The sequence below is a fragment of the Microtus pennsylvanicus genome, chromosome 7 (genome assembly GCF_037038515.1).
Source record: "Microtus pennsylvanicus isolate mMicPen1 chromosome 7, mMicPen1.hap1, whole genome shotgun sequence".
Taxonomy (NCBI): Eukaryota; Metazoa; Chordata; class Mammalia; order Rodentia; family Cricetidae; genus Microtus; species Microtus pennsylvanicus.
In genome coordinates, this window is record NC_134585.1 from 23,974,369 (window position 1) to 23,991,877 (window position 17,509).

The 17,509-nt window shown below is 43.1% G+C and overlaps 1 protein-coding gene across 3 annotated transcripts in view; it reads right to left on the reverse strand.

Annotated features, from left to right (window-relative positions):
- The window catches only part of Micu1 (mitochondrial calcium uptake 1), a 135,175-nt gene that overhangs the window by 71,791 nt on the left and 45,875 nt on the right, over nucleotides 1-17,509 (reverse strand). For all 3 annotated transcript variants that reach the window (XM_075980194.1, XM_075980195.1, XM_075980193.1), the window contains exon 6: nucleotides 4,285-4,399. In XM_075980194.1, coding sequence (XP_075836309.1) covers nucleotides 4,285-4,399 — 115 coding nt within the window. The remainder of the gene's footprint in view (nucleotides 1-4,284; nucleotides 4,400-17,509) is intronic.

Here is a 17,509-nt window from a genome sequence, read left to right on the forward strand (position 1 = left end):
TATTAGACCCACACAGCTTTAAAGTCCTAAGTACTGAGCATGCCACAGCAGTTCTCTGGGGGCTTTTTGAAGCTTAATATTAAACAGCAAGGAAGATGCTTAATCATGAGGTTTTACAAATGACTTATTACTATTGCCTCCCTGGCTAAGACTATTACATGTGACTAGTTCACAGAATTAATCATTTTAATTAGAAGATATATGGAGGAAAGAATACAAAACAAATAGTCATTTGTCAAAATAAAATCGATTAACAATAGGCAAGAGCCAGATTTTAAGTTACATTATTATTAGGTAGTCAATCTCAACATTAGTAAAAATGACCAAAAATTAATAATATTCAGCATTCTGGATAAACCCTGAAGTATTTCTCTGTATTTAGTTATGAAGACAAATCCCTGCCTTCTATCTCAACACCATGAGCGGATGCGCAGTTGGACAGCGCACATAATGAGCCATAATAACCATGTGGTGTGTTCTCACTTGATTTTTATTAACCTACTGTGAGGATCAGAGGCTCTTTGGAAATTATTTAATAATAATTATTAATCATCTTGTCTAGAAAGAATATAAGCTTATTTTATTGATGAGTAGTCATCTAGTAAATATTTAATATTCTACTTAATACAGATGCTCATGCTAAAAAAATTCCAAGTGAATCCATCAAAGCAGATCAGAGAAATTCTGTATAAACAGCAGAGTCTGTGCGCCTGGCCTAGGGGAGGATACAATGCTTGGATTCTGAATTAGCAGAAGGAATCAAATGTGTTTTGAAATGCATTAATTTAGAAACCATGTTTCCCTCACTCACTCCGCCGGCACAGCTGCAGACTGAAGATGTTAACAACAGCAAGGACTATTCCTGGCCTAGGATACCAACAGAAAGGACTATTCCTGGCCTAGGATACCGACAGAAAGGAGTATTCCTTGCCTAGGATACTGACAGAAAGGAGTATTCCTGGTCTAGGATACCAACAGAAAGGACTATTTCTGGCCTAGGATACCGACAGAAAGGAGTATTCCTTGCCTAGGATACCGACAGAAAGGAGTATTCCTGGTCTAGGATACCGACAGAAAGGAGTATTCCTGGCTTAGGATACCAACAGAAAGGAGTATTCCTGGCCTAGGATACCGACAGAAAGGAGTATTCATATAGGATACCAACAGAAAGGACTATTCCTGGCCTAGGATACCGACAGAAAGGAGTATTCCTGATCTAGGATGCCGACAGCAAGGCTGTTTTCAGAAAAAACAAACACACCAATCACAATATATCTTATGCTCTTGTTCTGTGTCTTTGCTGTAACTCTTTATGTACAGCAAATATCTATAAGTGAATATCATAAACTTGTGATTGCTATTATGTAACTCAACAGCTTGGAGAATGGACAATAAATAAGATAAGCAATAAATTACATAGACTCTGAAGTGGTGGTGGGGGTCAAGGAGGAGAAAAAATAAAGCAAGAAAAAGGCTTCTGAGCTACGTATGTGTAAGCATGTGTATGAGATAGGAAATCAGGGGTTCATACGTATGTGTAAGTATGTGTATAAGATGGGAAATCAGGGGTTCAGTATTTAGCTGGCCAAGAAGGCCCTCTAGCCCCGTTACATGTGGAGAAGAGTAAGAAATCAATGCCACTTATTTCACACACAAGAAATTTTTTATCAAACATCCAAAAAGTTTCAATGAGAATGAAGACTATGTAATGGAAAATCACGCTGCACAACACGATTTCCTGAGGAAAGCAGCTTCCCTGGTTTTACTTCTAGGCCTGGTAAACTAGAAAAGAGCAATCTGCTGCCTATAGGGCTTAGATTTTATGTTCAAAAACAGAGGGGAGCTTTGCAAGCACGCTGGGGCCCATGCTTCAGCCCGCCAGGGCAGAGTGTTAGCAGCACTAACTCAACTAGCTGACACCTTCCCACCATCCTATTGGTTTTCTGTAGCCCATTACCCGCTGCTCATCAGAAAACTAAGCACACTAATGCAGGTTCCAGTTCTACACCGACAGTTCAGTAACAATGCTTATTTATTTATTTACTTTGTGTGTGTGTGTGTGTGTGTGTGCGCGCGCGTATACAACTTAAGTCTTTCCTCCCTGTGGGGTTGGGAGATTGAACTCAGGTTGTGAGTCTTGCTGGCAAGGGCCTTTACCCACTGAGCCATCTTGAGAGTCCAACACCAATAATACTTTTGAGGCTTAGGGAGTTGTCTGTCCTTTCCCAGGATGACTTGGGAACCATTTACTGTACTTAGACTGTAGCAGCCCCAAGTTACCCCACCAGCCCCGAATGTGGGAAAGAACTGACCCCAGTGTAACATTCGTGGTGTATTTTCCTTGGCAGCTTGTTAGATAACATGGGAAATTCTGTATGTAGCCTTAGGACTGCAAGGGTGCTCGGACTACCATCATAGCCTCTCCACAGCTCAGCCTTGGAGAAACTGAGGCAGCAAGTGAGTTCCAGCTGCCACTGCCAACACTGAGAGCAGGGCAGTAAAGTCACAGCAGCCCAGAGGCTGCTCAGTTTAGATTCCTATCAGAAAACATCTACGCATTCAGAGTGGGACTAGGGGTAAGTTCTGGAGCATTCTGTATGCCTGAGTGTCTTCACTGGTTAAAAGAGGTTAAAGTGCGGGGGAAATGTATGACATGGTGCGTCAGAAGACGATCACAAAATGTCTGAGCAGCTGCAAAACTTTCAAATTCGACTTTTTTTTAAAAGAAGCTCAACAAGAGGTTGGAAAGATGGCTCAATGGTTAAGAGCACTGGCTGCTTTTCAGCGGGCAGGGTTCAGGTCTCAGCACCTTCAGTATGTGTCTCTGCAGCATCTACACCCACACATGGTGGACACACATACACTCAAGCACAAACACATACACAGAAAATGATTTTTGTTTTTAAAAAGAGTCATGGTCTGGGCTGGAGAGATGGTTCAGCCTTTAAAGGCTAGACTCTCAACCAAGAAAGAGTCAAGGTGCTTTTAATCCCAGCACTGGGAAGGCAGAGGTAAGCCTGACCTCTGAGTCCGAGGTCAGCCTGGTCTACACAGTGAGTTCCAGGACAGCCAGGGCTATGTTGTCTCAAAACAACAACAACAAAAAACAAAAACAAAACAAAATAAAACAAAAAACAAAGAGATATGCTTTAATTTGGGACTGTCATAACTGTGCTAATGGCCATTTTCACTGAAGCTCTGGGCTGCCGCACACACTCATTTGATACAGTGCCCCCACGGCCAGCTGTGATAAGGCACACAGCTGTTTCTTCTTTCTCCTGTCAGCAGGTACATGGAAGGAGTAAGGCCGAAACGGGTTGGTCATGGCAGGAGCCATGTTTTCCATCTGTTAAAATCCATAAGCGGGGCACAGTGGCACACATGTGTAACCCTAGTACTTGGCAGGTTGAGACAGGAGGATCGCCAAATGTGACGGCAGCCTAGGCTACACAGAGACCCTGTCTCAAAGCCACCACACCACGTGACTCAGGGTTTTATCTTTACAGAAACTCAGTCACAGACGGGGGAGATGCGGTGAGGGGAGATGGCTGTCTCTCCTAGCTGGAAGAACACTCAGAATCACTTCTGTCAACAGAATGTCGAGTTTGGACTCTGGGTCACTTTGGTACTCTCTTTGGCAGTGCTGGGGGCAGAACCCAGGACCGTGGACATACTAGGCAAATACTGAACCACCGAGCTGCATGCCTGGCTCTCCCCTGAGTTATATTTTTAACAGACTGTGCACAGAGAACTATGAACATTCCATTTAGTTTTTCAAAATCCACACTAGGAGAAAGTGCCATAGTGCTACACACCCTAAATCGTTTCACCTTGTAAACCAGGCACACACCAGTGTTCTACATAAGGATTGACTTTTGAGTCCCCAGAAATATTATTCCAATTAAAAACTGGGCAGTCAACACATGCAGGAAAATAGAGCGTTTTCCTCAGTGAACAAAATGTTTCATGAAAAAGGTGTGTGGAGCGGGATGGTGTGCCGCAGGGGTCAGTGTGTGATCGGCCCTCGCAGAAGGCAGAGCCGGCTGCAGCAGGTGTAACGTGGTAGGCTGTGTGTTTTAGAAATTCTACCTTGACACCTTAGGCTTCTTTTCCTTTCAAGATACTTTACACACAAACTACAGAAAAAAAAAAAACAAACGAAATCTCGTAAGAATTCTAGTCCACTAACTAGACACAGGGGTTTCTTTCCAGCCAATCGGCTGAGCTGCTTCTACATTTCCGCGTGTTCCTTACACACAAATCAAAAGGAGAGTCCATACTTACTGGAGAGAACAGTTGTAAGGAAAATGTAGTCGGAGAAGGAGATGAGCCCACATTCTCCAAGGGTGTAGAATATGCTGCCTTCATCAGCAAATTTTTCTCGTTCCTGGGCAATTTTCTAGTAGGCACGGGTCCCACCAAGAAATAAAGAAGAAACAATGGAATTAGAACACACAGTGGGAACGGACTGGGCAGTTACAGCACAGGTCACGCACCACCTAAGCATTCCTATGACAGCCATTCGAGATCAATGGATCCTTTACAGTTTTTAAGCCAATGAAAATTCCAAGACAAAAGATGATTAGTTTTTTTACTTAAGCACTGGGTTAATATGAAATTAGAAAGGGATTTCAATTATTTCCTGCCATGGACATGCAGCCCTACCTCAGAACTGTTTTAATTTTAAAACCACAGACTCCATTCTGATGACTAATATTCAGTAGTACAAAGAAAGAAAAATCAAACAAATGAAAAAGCTAAAAGGAAATTGGTTCCAACTGACCAAAAATCCACACTGTTAGTGATCTGAATTAGAGGGGAAGCAGCCATTTTCAGGGCCATACAAATGCTTCTGAAATACTAATTTTAATCTTTCCTTTTAGACTCTTAATCTTCGTCTGAAATATGGACTAGTATTTAGGACAAAGAACATTCTGAAATATAATGCCGAATCAGACATTCACCCCAGGGTTTAGACACAACAACCTAACTCTATTTATTATGTTAGATGCTCCTGCGTTTCAGCTGTTTGATGAAAACAATGGTTTCCTGACTCAACAATACATATTCCCTATCTTTACGCTATCATCATGAAGGTCAGCTTCAGTGGCAGCCCGCCTGACACATGGCCCCTTCCAGCTTGTCCAGTTAGGCTTTTCCTGCTCTCTCTATTCCTCTCTGAAGCACAAAGTCAGTGGTGACACTGAGGATACTTCCAAAAACTGCAAAGGATCCACCAGAGAGTTGCACTTGAAACAGAGTCCATAAGTTCGGGGCCAAGCACAGGTATTTAAGGAGCTGTTCATTCTGTGCACCAAGAGGGGAGAAAGAAAGAGGTTTTAAGAATTCAAACCAAGGAAGCACAATCAAAGCAACAATCCCATGCAAGCAGGAAGAACGGGCAGCACTGCAGAGGAATCTCATGGAACCGACAGGCAGCACCACACCAGCACAGGCACAGGCTACCATGGTTACCTCTGTCTGGTGGAGATCCCATCAACATCACAAAGGAAAGAGAAGTGGTTAGGCGATGGACAGCACCAGCACCCGTGGGAGCCAGCATGACATCACCCCAAGACCTTAACCGACTCCGGGGGCCCAGAAACAGGTGCAAATCCACAGGCGCAGGCGTGCCAACCCAACAGTCCCAGATTCTAGAGTTCGATCGCAGATGCCATTGGATAAGGGACTTGGGGCCGGGCTGCTACTCGGTGGTAGAATCCTACATCGCATGCCCAAGACCTCGAGTTCCATCCCCAGCAATGCAGAAACCAAATAGAAGACAGAAAGCAAGTGCTTCTCTGACTTTCATGGCTGATATATTATCCCCCCATGATAGCATTTAGTGGTTATACCTTTGACCCAACAACCAAAATGAGTACATAGCTCAGGGTACTCTCAGTATGGTTGGACCTTATGCCAATACTTGGTTTTCTACCCAGAGGTTAAACTTAAATTTCAGGAGAAGCTATTAGATGAAGGTTGCGGCAGCAAGGTCGTTCTCTGGGAAGTTAATATGCAAAATTCATAAATATATACATATAGTTGATATATACTTTTATTTATATATAATTATCTGGTATGTTGTAAAACAATGTGACTAGGAAGACACACACAAAAGGAAAATGTGTTCCAAAGGCATATGATTGCTATCCAAAGCAGTAAGTGTATATGGAAGCCAAAGAATTAATATTACAATAATCTCATGGAGATGCTGCTCTGTGTATTAAAATAAAGAAGATACTGGGAGCCAGAAGTTGAGGAGCAGGTGAGAGTTTAAAAAGTGAAGGAAGGCCGCTAGCCAGAGTTACACATAGCACTTCCACAGTGCTGCTCAGGAAAAATGAAGGTAGAAACCAAATGTGGCCAGTGACTTTAAATTTTCATTCAATTTCAAGCAGACAGAAAAACTGACAGACTAGTATCAGGAGCCAGCACATACTCTTTATGCAGTTTACTAACACCTGACTCCACCGGCTTCATAGTTTATACAGAGACTGCCTTCACATCACCGAGTCAGCTGGAGACGTGGAGCTATTTTACATTACTTTAAATATATCAGCATATATTTCCTGTGAACAGAGCCACACTCTTAAGCACTGTAGAATAAACTCTATAAAACCAGAAAATTTAATAGTAATATATAGCATTATTTAATATCACCCACTAATAAAGAACCTTAACACATCATTTTGTGTGCATGCCACTGTGAGAGTGTGGCAGTCAGATGACAGCCTGAGGTCAGTTCTTTCCTTCTAGCATGTGAGCGCCGAGGCTCAAACTCAGGTCATCTTGTCAACCTGCATCCTGTCCATTTTCACACCTAGCCAGCTGTCCTAACAATTTCCTTTTTTTTTTTTTTTTGGTTTTTTCGAGACAGGGTTTCTCTGTGGCTTTGGAGCCTGTCCTGGAACTCTGGAACTAGCCAGGCTGGTCTCGAACTCACAGAGATCTGCCTCCCGAGTGCTGGGATTAAAGGCGTGCGCCACCATCGCCCGGCCCCAACAATTTCCTTTATACTCAGGTGCCTTCTTCCCCAATCCAGATGTGTCAGAATAAAAATGCATCCGTCTCCAAGTCTCTTTAGATTCCTACATCTGTAACAGCTTTCCTTTTGTTCTTTGAATGGTTATTACATATTATTGTGATGGCATTTCCATAGAAGTCACCATTTTCACTATTTTGTTGTACAACAAAATTGATATTTTTGTGTTTGGCTTCTACCATTAAGCGTCCTCTAGGTTCATCCACATTATGCCGCAAATCAATACTTAATTACCTTCTATTACCCAGAACATTGCACTGTGTGTGTAAGCCAGGATTGGTTTACACATCCACAGGCCGGGAACGCAGATGACATCTGCCTTTTGGCTGCTGTACATAAACACTAATAACTGTCAGAGTAGTTGGATTTTTCTCAACATATACCCAAGAGTAGAACTCCCCTTTTGCGGGGCTGGAGAGATGGCTCAGAGGTTAAGAGCATTGCCAGCTTTTCCTAAGGTCCTGAGTTCAATTCCCAGCAACCACATGGTGGCTCTCAACCATCTGTAATGGGGTCTGGTGCCCTCTTCTGGCCTGCAGGCATACACACAGACTGACTATTGTATACATAATAAATAAATATTTATAAAAAAAAAGAACTCCCCTTTTGCATAGTAATCATATATTTAAGCCTTGAGGGACAGCCAAACCGTTTTCTTCAGTGGCTTCAATGCATACAAGCTCCACCCCCAGGAACTCAAGAGGTTCCGATTTCTATACGTCCTTGCCGCTATCCTCACGGATGTAAATGGTACCTCACTGAGGTGTTTTCTCTTCTAGTCCAGACAGGGTTTCACTATTTAGCCCTGGATGCTTTCGGATTCCCTGTGTCAAGGGAGAGCGGAGAAGAGGGAACAAGGGCAGAGTGCACACACAGGCAGGATGTGTGCGCCTCACAGCAGCTCCGGCCTTGTGATGCACCGTGGCAATAGACTCTCATTTCTAGTCTAGTACACAGTGCTCGTCAGAGCTTCTGGAGTTGGGTAGAAGAGGTAGGAGTAGCGGTCACGGTGTATCTGAGTGAGCCACTTGTTAAAGAGCGGCCAGTAGGAGGGCACTCTACCGAAGATCTGCACAGAAGCTGTGATATTTTACCCACAGACACCGAGATTATCATAGAGCCATCACATTTGGTTGTCAAAATTTTGGAGGGGGCTGGGAGTGCTGGTGCAGGCAGATCGCTACATCTCTATAAATTTGAGGCTAGCCTGGGGTACACAGTGAGATGATGCCTCAAAAAAAAAAAAAAAAGAATGAGAGTTACAAGGAAACCAATTATTAGACTATTTTGTGCCTATGGCTCTTAGCTGGCTTTTTAAGAAGATCTAATTCTAATATAGATGATAGCTTCAGATCAATTGCCCATGACATACAGGGAAGCTATGGAAACAGATATGAGTTTGAAAATGAAAATTGAAAAGCCTGAAGTATGGTAAAAATGGAAAGACTTGAAAGGCTGACAGGACAGAGAGGGTGTTGGCTAATGGCTCTGACTCCAGAGGTCTCATTAACGTTCAGTTTCGCAAATGGAAAATGCCAGCAAATGTTCCCTTGCTTTCTCCTTTGGGTAATGTTTAATGCTGGACTAAATTTTAAGTCATTTTTTTTTGCCCTAAGCAATCATCATCTGTTTGCTCCAAAAGCTAAAAGGAGGCACAGTTTTAAGGAAAACACAATGTTCCTTGCCATCTTCTCTTTGAAATGTAATTTTTCTAAGAAAATCAAATGGGCATATATTAAATTCAATATGAGAAATCAATGTAAATAGCAAAGATAGTAGACAAACTGTAAGAAAGAAATCAAGGCTGTGCTTAAAAGTGCAAAGAAATATTTCAAAGCTGCTTCAACTGTCTTCTGAGAGCATGTGCTGTAGGATCAGGTGTATTACAGTATCAACTCAGGGAGCTTCGGGAACCTTTCATCTTAAGGTTCCCAGCAGCTCCAGCTACTTCAGCGTGTGGTGTCAATTACGAAGTGCATTTTAAAAAGAAAATAGCAGTCACAGGCACCTTATGAGGTACCATGCGACATTATCTAGCTCAGGAGTTACCTATCAAATTCTACTCTCATCACTTCAACTTCTGAAATCAAAAGTGTGAGGCAGGCCGGGTGATGGCAGCGCACGCCTTTAATCCCAGCACTCAGGAGGCAGAGGTAGGGGGATCTCTGTGAGTTCGAGGAACAGAGGGAGTTTCAGGACAGGCTCCACAGCTACACAGAGAAACCATGCTTCGAAAAAAAACCCAAAAGGGTGAGGCAGAATGCAGGTCAGCTGAGAGCATCCTTTCTATTGACCTTAGAGACCAATGTCTCCTTCTGATGACAAAATTTTGCAGAACAACTCAAAACAATGAGCTCACAACATACATGAACAAAACAGAACTTTTAGTATTCACTTAGAACCTAGCCTTATTTCAGCATGTCGAACAGAGCTCCAGGGGTGATGTCACTAAGACACCGAGGTTATCGACCGTAAGAAATAGAGAAGCATCACTACAAGGGGTCTGCATGGTTTCACCTGTACTACAGTTGCATACTGTTTTGTTGTTGTTTTTTAATCGAAAACCAGGGCTTCAGGCTTAACAGGCAAGATTTCAACCACTGAGCTACATCCTTAGACCCCCAATTTATGGGTCTGAGTGTGGTTATTGGGGGCCTGAACTCAGAGCTTTGTATTATGAAGCAAGCACTCTACTGCTGAGTGGAGTCTCCAGGCCCTCTTTTACTCTTATTCTGAGACAGGACTTCACTAAGTTGCCACTTATTAAGTTGTACAGACAGCCTGGTGATCCTCCTGCCTCAACCTCTTGAGAACAGAGATTGGAAGTCTTTTTTTTTTAATGTGCATTGGTGTTTTGCCTGCATGCATGGCTATATGAGGGTGTCGAGTACCCTGGAACTGGAGTTACAGACAGTTGTGAGCTGCCATGTGGGGTGCTGGGAATTGAACCCAGGTCCTCTGGAAGAACAACCAGGGCTCTTAATGGCTGAGCCATCTCTCCAGCTTGAGGTTGGAAGTCTTATGAGTAAACTTACTATATAATACACTGTTCCCCACACATGTGATTGCTACACTTCATAGTGAATTACAAAACCCCCGATAGTTTTACTGGGCTGGCGGCTTTGCACTCAAGTGCTGGCCCTCTGGCTTCTGGCTCATCTCACCAACCTACCAAATCTGGGTTTCCAGTCAGGGTTCCAACCTGACAGCACTGTGTGCTGAATCCCAACCAGTGAGTTACAGGGTTGATCAAAACAGAGCAGGTGATTTGCCCGTCGAGGACTCAATTTGATGGAGCCAATTTAATCTCATCATTCTTTCTACTCGATATGCAGTTTTCAAATTCTCTAGTTTAAAACAAAGTAGCTCTGGGAAATCAACAGACTCCGCAAATCAAATGCTTATGCATCAACCTATAAGCGAAAAATTTTCATACTATACATGGGGGGGGGGGAGCAGCAGAGTGGTGCTCCTTAAATTGTTTTATGAACCTCAAGTTTTTGGATTATTTTAATATTGACACTTATTAAAGGCTATTTTATTATCAGTGTTTCTTACCAGATGTGATGGTGCAGGCCTGCAATCTCAGCTACTGCGGCTGAGACGGGCAGATTATATTCAGAGTTGCCCATCTGAACAGCTTACGAAGACCATATCTCAAAATCAAATGTAAAAAGGCACTGGGTGAGCGCTACAGACCTGTAATCCCAGCACTTGGGAGGCAGAGGTAGGCCTATCTCTGTGAGTTCAAGGCCAGTATGAGCTATAAGTAGTGTGTCCCGGGACAGCCAGAGGTACAGAGTGAGACCCTGCTTTGAAAAAACACTTTTTATAAAAGGCAAAATTTGTAGCTTGATGGTCAAGCACCTGGGTTGCATGTGCAAAGCCCTGGGCACAATCGTCAGTACTGTGAGAAAGAAACAAAGAAGAATCAATATTTCTTTATATTGCTAAAAAGAATGTCTAATCTCTCTAGTAATATAACGCTTCTAGAAAACTTGATTTTGGCATATTGTTTCCAAACGGCAAACAGCATCACTGCCTGAGTTACAGTGGGGAGAGGGGGTGTTAGGGAAGAGTCAGCCATTTTCTCATGCAGTCAATATCACACTTCATTATCTCCTCGGTGCACAGACAGCTGCCAAAGCCTAGGAAAACGTTAGTCTCAAACAATCACATGACTCTCAGTCAAACAGAAGTTGTTGCACAGTGAAAATATGGCACTCCTGACTTGGTCCACACCCAACGGTGCACAAGTGTAGGATGTGGTGTCGGCCAAATGAAAATTAAGTTGATGGTGGAGTTTACAGTTTCCCCTTTACGGACTCAGGTTCTTTTTTCAAACTTCTCAAAGGTCTTTTGTGGTGGAGGCGACATAAATTCCTGTGCAACGCACTGAGGCGGAGGTACTTGAGAAGGTGCCCATGCCATCTGCAGAAAGCAGCTCTCTTTTCAGTCCCAATCCTAACCACCTAAGCTCCGAGAACAACCCAAGTACCCGGAATGAAGTGTTCGCCTTATTTCATTGGCCTCACAGAAGATGTCATGGGGAGATGTTTAAAATGCAAGGGCGGCAGTTGACATGAGCAAAAGCAGCGGCAGCAGTGCAAACGAATCTGCTGGAATGGAATTAACGTCACGTGGAGGACGGAGCTTTATTGAAGTGATTTATTTGAGTCCTCAGTGTCTGCTGGAGCAGCATGAGAACTCTACGGGGAAGAGTCAGATGTTCTGGTGCTGCATGCCCGTGTACTCCTCTCTATCAGCTCTGTGTGGGACAGCTGTATTTGATCGTTATTGATAATCTGCTACCCTCATCTAAGAATTCAATTCTGGACTTTGGTCACACAAATAGACGAGCACTAAGCACAAACTCCCAAGAAAACAACCCCTGACCCCAACAGTCCCGAGCTCGGGGTCTCGGTTGTCGTCATGCGGGTATCATAAACGGCTTCCTTGTCACTTAGTGCCAACCACCTCATGAACGGGCTGTAAAATAGTAAGCCAACATAGCAATTTCATCCTTTCTCACGTGGAAAAATACAGCAAGGAAAATAGGTCTCATAAGGAAAAATAAAAGGCCCATTACAGCAATCACTGCTTACACCCTTGACTGTCACAACTACTATCTCTCAGGAAGTGTTGTGCAAAAGAATTTTAAAATCAAATTTGATACCAAACATAAAGAGATATCCATGGGACACCACTGACCATTATAGGTGTGCCAAGACTTTATAAAAATCACAGGGCTGGGAAGCTAGCTCAGCTGGGAGTGCTCACAGTCCCTAGCAGCACTGCAGAAACTGGGCATGCAGGGTCACTGGGATCGCACGAGACGACTCAGGTTTGGACAAGTGAACTAAGTGCCCCAGTTAACCGGATCGACTGTATTCTCACTCCATAGCCCATACCACGAGCCACTGTACTTCATATGCTATGAACAGCACAGGGGCACGCAGGTGCCGTGTTTACAGTTTCTGAAAATGTTACTGAGGGCTGGAGACTTGGAGTTCACTATTGTGGAGCATTAACTGCGGAGCTTAGCGGTCCCAGCTAACCTGAGGGAAAGGTGAGCCAGAGAGTCAGTGGGATTTACTGAGGCACATGTGTGCTTCATTCATTTTCATGTATCACGGCAACATTAAAATGTTCTACACCCTTAAAGCTTTCTATTCTCAAAGAGCTCCCTGCTCTACAACCACAGGGCATCAGCAGGTATTCAGAACAAGGTGAGAGCCTGCGTCTCCAGATGGCGGATGCTTGAGCTGCTCTCCTAGAATCGTACAATTGTGGCCTTCAAAATGCTCGTATCTAAGTGATATGGAAAAGGACAGTCTAGAACAAAGTCCTTCACGGCAGAGTGGACTGAAAGTTGTTCTGCGGTGAAAAAGCCAAGAATGAGGCGTTGTCACAAATGTAATGGCCAGTTATGTTTATGCTTCAAACAAACCATGGCACATCAAATGGGTTCGGTTGATCTCAAATTTGAAACACATTATAACCTAAAATAAAAATGTATCTAAAGATGAAGTAATAGGAATCTGAATATTTGAGGCAAGCAAATAAGTGACATCCTTTTGGGGGCTCTTAATGATTATATGTATATATATATATATATAAAATCATTTCTTTGGTCAACCTGAATAACCAAAACACGTGGTGGAACTCGAGAGACTGGAAAGAGACCTGGCTACTCCACGTCAGTACAGTAAGTGTCTGGCGTCATTAGTAAGTTGGCCTAAAGAACGGTGCACTAAGCCAGCAGGCCTCTGGGGCTGGCCTTTCCACAGGCAGTAGGAACAGCATGCACAGAACAGATCCTGCAGAGAGATAAGCCAGGGTTCATATTCTCTAATGAAGGACTGCTGCTTGCTTGGGAAGCTTAAAAGGTATGTACTGGTGTCGCCAAAACAAGTGCTGTTTCTAGAAACTAATATGAACAATTCCCTCACCATCTATAACAGAGAAGTTTATGTTCAATATAAATTTACAAGGTATTCTGAAGGATGCAATAAAAGCTGTTTTAAAAATATTTAACATCTCAAATTTTAATGAAACAGTTTCTATACACTACATTCAGCTACTGATTCCAGAAACCCATAAAAGGTTTGGGAAGCAGAAAAATGCAGGCTGCTTCCAAATTTAAGAGCTTTCCTTGCACAGAGGCCATGGTGTTAATCTCCACACGATTCTGATTTCAGTACATGGGCTCCTGAAGCAAGTGGATAATGGTTGATTTCCAACCTCGGATCAACCGAAAATAGTACTCTGAGTACTGAACGCCTACAGTGGTTGAGCGCTCAGGGCTGTAGATTCGGGAGACTTTCTGTACTTAGTAATTCCCATTTCCTCAGTCTTTGCTGAAAGCGTCTCTTTGGAAGGCAGGTCTCTTTAAAAACGCACAATTATTAATGAGGAGCGAGGGTCTTTGAGCTGCCCCTCACCATTTGTCCTTCCACAATGAGAGCCACAGACAAGACATTCTTATGCGACTGACCATCAACAGAGGGAGGGCTTAAGGCCCAAATCCCGGGCTTGTTCATGGTAGGCATGTCTTCTACCACCAAGAGCATAGCCCTCTTTTCCTCTGGCTAGCTCTTGTTTCTACCTTAGCTATTCTGAAACAAAATCCCCAGAATTTGAAGCATTGAAATGGGTTTATCAATTAGTTATTTTGATGAAATTTGAAGTATTGCTTGTTTCAGAATACAGTTAGCTCCACAGTTATCTATGAAAGATAACATATTCCACCAATAATACGGTGAATGGTCAGTTTGGAGAATTACTAAAACACACGCCATGAAGAGGCGCACAGGGAAAGGCACTGTAAAGAGCACCCTGTGCTCTTCGTTAATCATATCACCAGTTCTTTCAAATCAAGGGATGCTACTATTTAAGCTGAATTTATATTTTTATTCCAGCTAACCATCAAAATATGCAAGAGCAATTTTAAGTGAATAAAATCTAATAATTTACACTCTCTAGTTAAAGAGTGCCAGCATCTGAAGATCCGTTTAGAAAGTACGTGTTCTGAGTATCCATGGACTCTCTATGCCTGCATAGTCTTTCCACGTGTTCATTTATCCCAGGTTACACTCATGGCCTGGCTCAAAAGGACAAAATAAGGAAATCTAAATTATGCCACCAATTTCCTCTTAAGCCATTTTATTGAGCAAGGAGCAACAGGCACCTCCTCATTTTCATTTTTAAACTGTCTTTCATTTCTATGATAGAGTAGGAAAAAACCAACCCAAACAATACTAATATTTAAATGTCCAATTCATTAAAATCTGATGTCGTGCAATGATTACAACTAAGTTTCTCGCCCTGTTGTGTTAACAGCTACTGATAAAACTTCTTTGAATTACGCTGGGCTCTGTATTCTTGAGGCCTGCGCAGTGGTCGAATTGTCATATTAGAGATGAAGCAGTAACTGAAAGTGACTGGAACGGAACCGTGGGGGGGCATGCACTGAACCTTTGCCTCTGAAGCATTAGTATGGATTCCAGAGCAGTGAGTGATTGAAAGCACATGCGGCTGAGTCAGTACCTGCCAGAACTCCTGATCAGAAGATGAGAGAAAGAAAAAAACAGATTGACATTGATTATATGAACAAAACCCCCCAAATCAAACACATGTATATCACAAAACACAACATAGGAAGGAACAATTAAAACCTGCAATAATGATCACTGAAAACCTGGAAATAAAGGAATGAAGAACATACACAAATGGCCTAGACACTATCCATAAGGCACACATAAAACAAAGATCTACAACGTGACCTCCCAGCTCCATAGCACACAGCCACAGGTCAGTGGCATACTCTACACAGAGAACACACGAATCATTATGTCTTTAAGGAAGGGGCACGAAGACTCCATGTCTTCCCTGGGTCTGTCAAAGCATTTCTGGAATGAAGGCTTCCTATTGAGATGCCTCACAATTTTAGCGACATGTTTTTTTCAACTTCATGCCAAATCACTTGCTTTGTCATTCACCCCAACACATAAACAACCAGACCTGGATAAGTGCAGAGCATCAGTAACTGTGCAGTGGAGCAGTTCAGAATGGACGGAACATGCACCCCTTTATGTTCCGCTGAATCGGGACTGTCCTTGTGTAATGAAGAGCGCCATCATGTCCATGGCTGTCATCTGAGGGAGCAGTTGAGGTTACCTAACTTATCCTGGTCCTGGCTCCACTCCAAATATCAAGTGATTTAAAGAAACCTTTTTTTTTTTAATGTAAGTAAACCTCACTGGCTGTGAAATAAATTTTGACCTAAACTTACCATCATTTAGAAACCAAGCTCAGTATCATTGCAAAAGTTCTTGAGTGAAAAACAGGTGCTATAAGCAATGTATGAGCCCGAAGTGGGGACTGATGAGGCAGAGGGGTGGGAGAAACCCCTGTGAATGAAGAGCCCAGATCTCCCTGGGGGTAAATGGAGAACCTATATAAAACGATACAAAGATAGCATAGGAGACTTTTCCAGACGACTGAACTGAGAAGAGAACAATTACATGCAGGAAAGATAACAGACACATTAGCAGGGAGTCCTTCCGTAGGGGAACACGCTCATAACCATGCAGAAAGCTACGAGCGGGCAGAGTCACTTTCCCACTGTCCCAGTTCTCTGATAAAGCAGGAGAGGAGTGTTTACAGCGTCTTTACCGTCAACCGTGCAGCAGAGCCGTATCTGAAGGATGACGTGATAATCTGAAGTCAACACCCTGTTCTGTTACACGCCATGTTACACTACAGCGGACAATAAATGGGGCTGCATTTCTCGCCCCAGTCCAGCGTGTCTTAGATCATCCACCGACCACTCACACATGGGTGTCCAATGAGGGAATGGACGGCACAGAAATAAACGCCTTGGGAAATGAGGAGATCACACGCCAGAGCTAGGGTTCCTTAGTATTGCTATGATTATCATTATTATTGTTTTAGTGATACTGTGTGGAAAAATAACTGAAGTTAATTTGTAAGAGAAAAATGAAAAATTATTTTGAAACTACAGAGTAGGAAAGAAGATGGGAAAATAAAATGGAAAAGTTTAGCAAGTGTCAAGGAATTAACTTTTGTCAGGGATAGAACTGAGAGCCCCGCCGGGTTGGAGTCTGTGCTCTACCGTGCTATACTGCTAGCTCAAAGGCCTTCCGGAAATGCTGACTCAGCACCCGAGTTTGTTCTAACAGTTTAATTACAAGCTGAACTTTGGCTTCATAAAAAAGGTTATCAGGTTATCATCATAACCAGTGCTATTCAAATGGTGCTCCATCTGACCCAGTGAATCATCACAGTGAAGAAAAAACTTTCTGGTTTTGTTCAGAACAGAAACAACATTTTACTTAAAAGGCCTGCTCACAGCCAGCAGAGACCAAGTTTCCTGCCATGCCGATAACGAACTAAACCTCTGAACTGGAAGCCAGCCCCAACTGAGTGTTTTCTTTTATTATAAGAACTTTGGGGCTGAGGTAGCAGTTTAGTGGTAGAGCATATGGAGGCTCTGGGTTCAATCCCCATCATAAATGAGAAAGACAGACAGACAGAAAGGGGAGAGGAATGAGGCATGGACGATGAATAGTCCGTTTCAACAGGAACATGTTGCTGCGCTCGCAAACAGGGTAAGAACATAATCATCTTTGGAAGCCCAGGGTGACATCAAAGCTTGGAGCCAGCATGTCAGCGTGGATGCAGGCCTGCTAGGGAAATAACCACATCTACACCATGCAGTTCTCCACTTCAATGTCTAACGAAAATGTGGCGGTGTCTGATTGCCAGGGCGCTGCTTACCACAAGTCACGGGATAGAAAATACAGAGCACAACTTCTTATTCACATTGCCAAGAAAAAGGAGTAAGATAGAATGGGGAACAAAGATTAGAAACCACTTGAAATAAGTCAGACCAACAAGAGATAGCTACTAAGATTAGGTATTTGACACTGCTGTAAAATA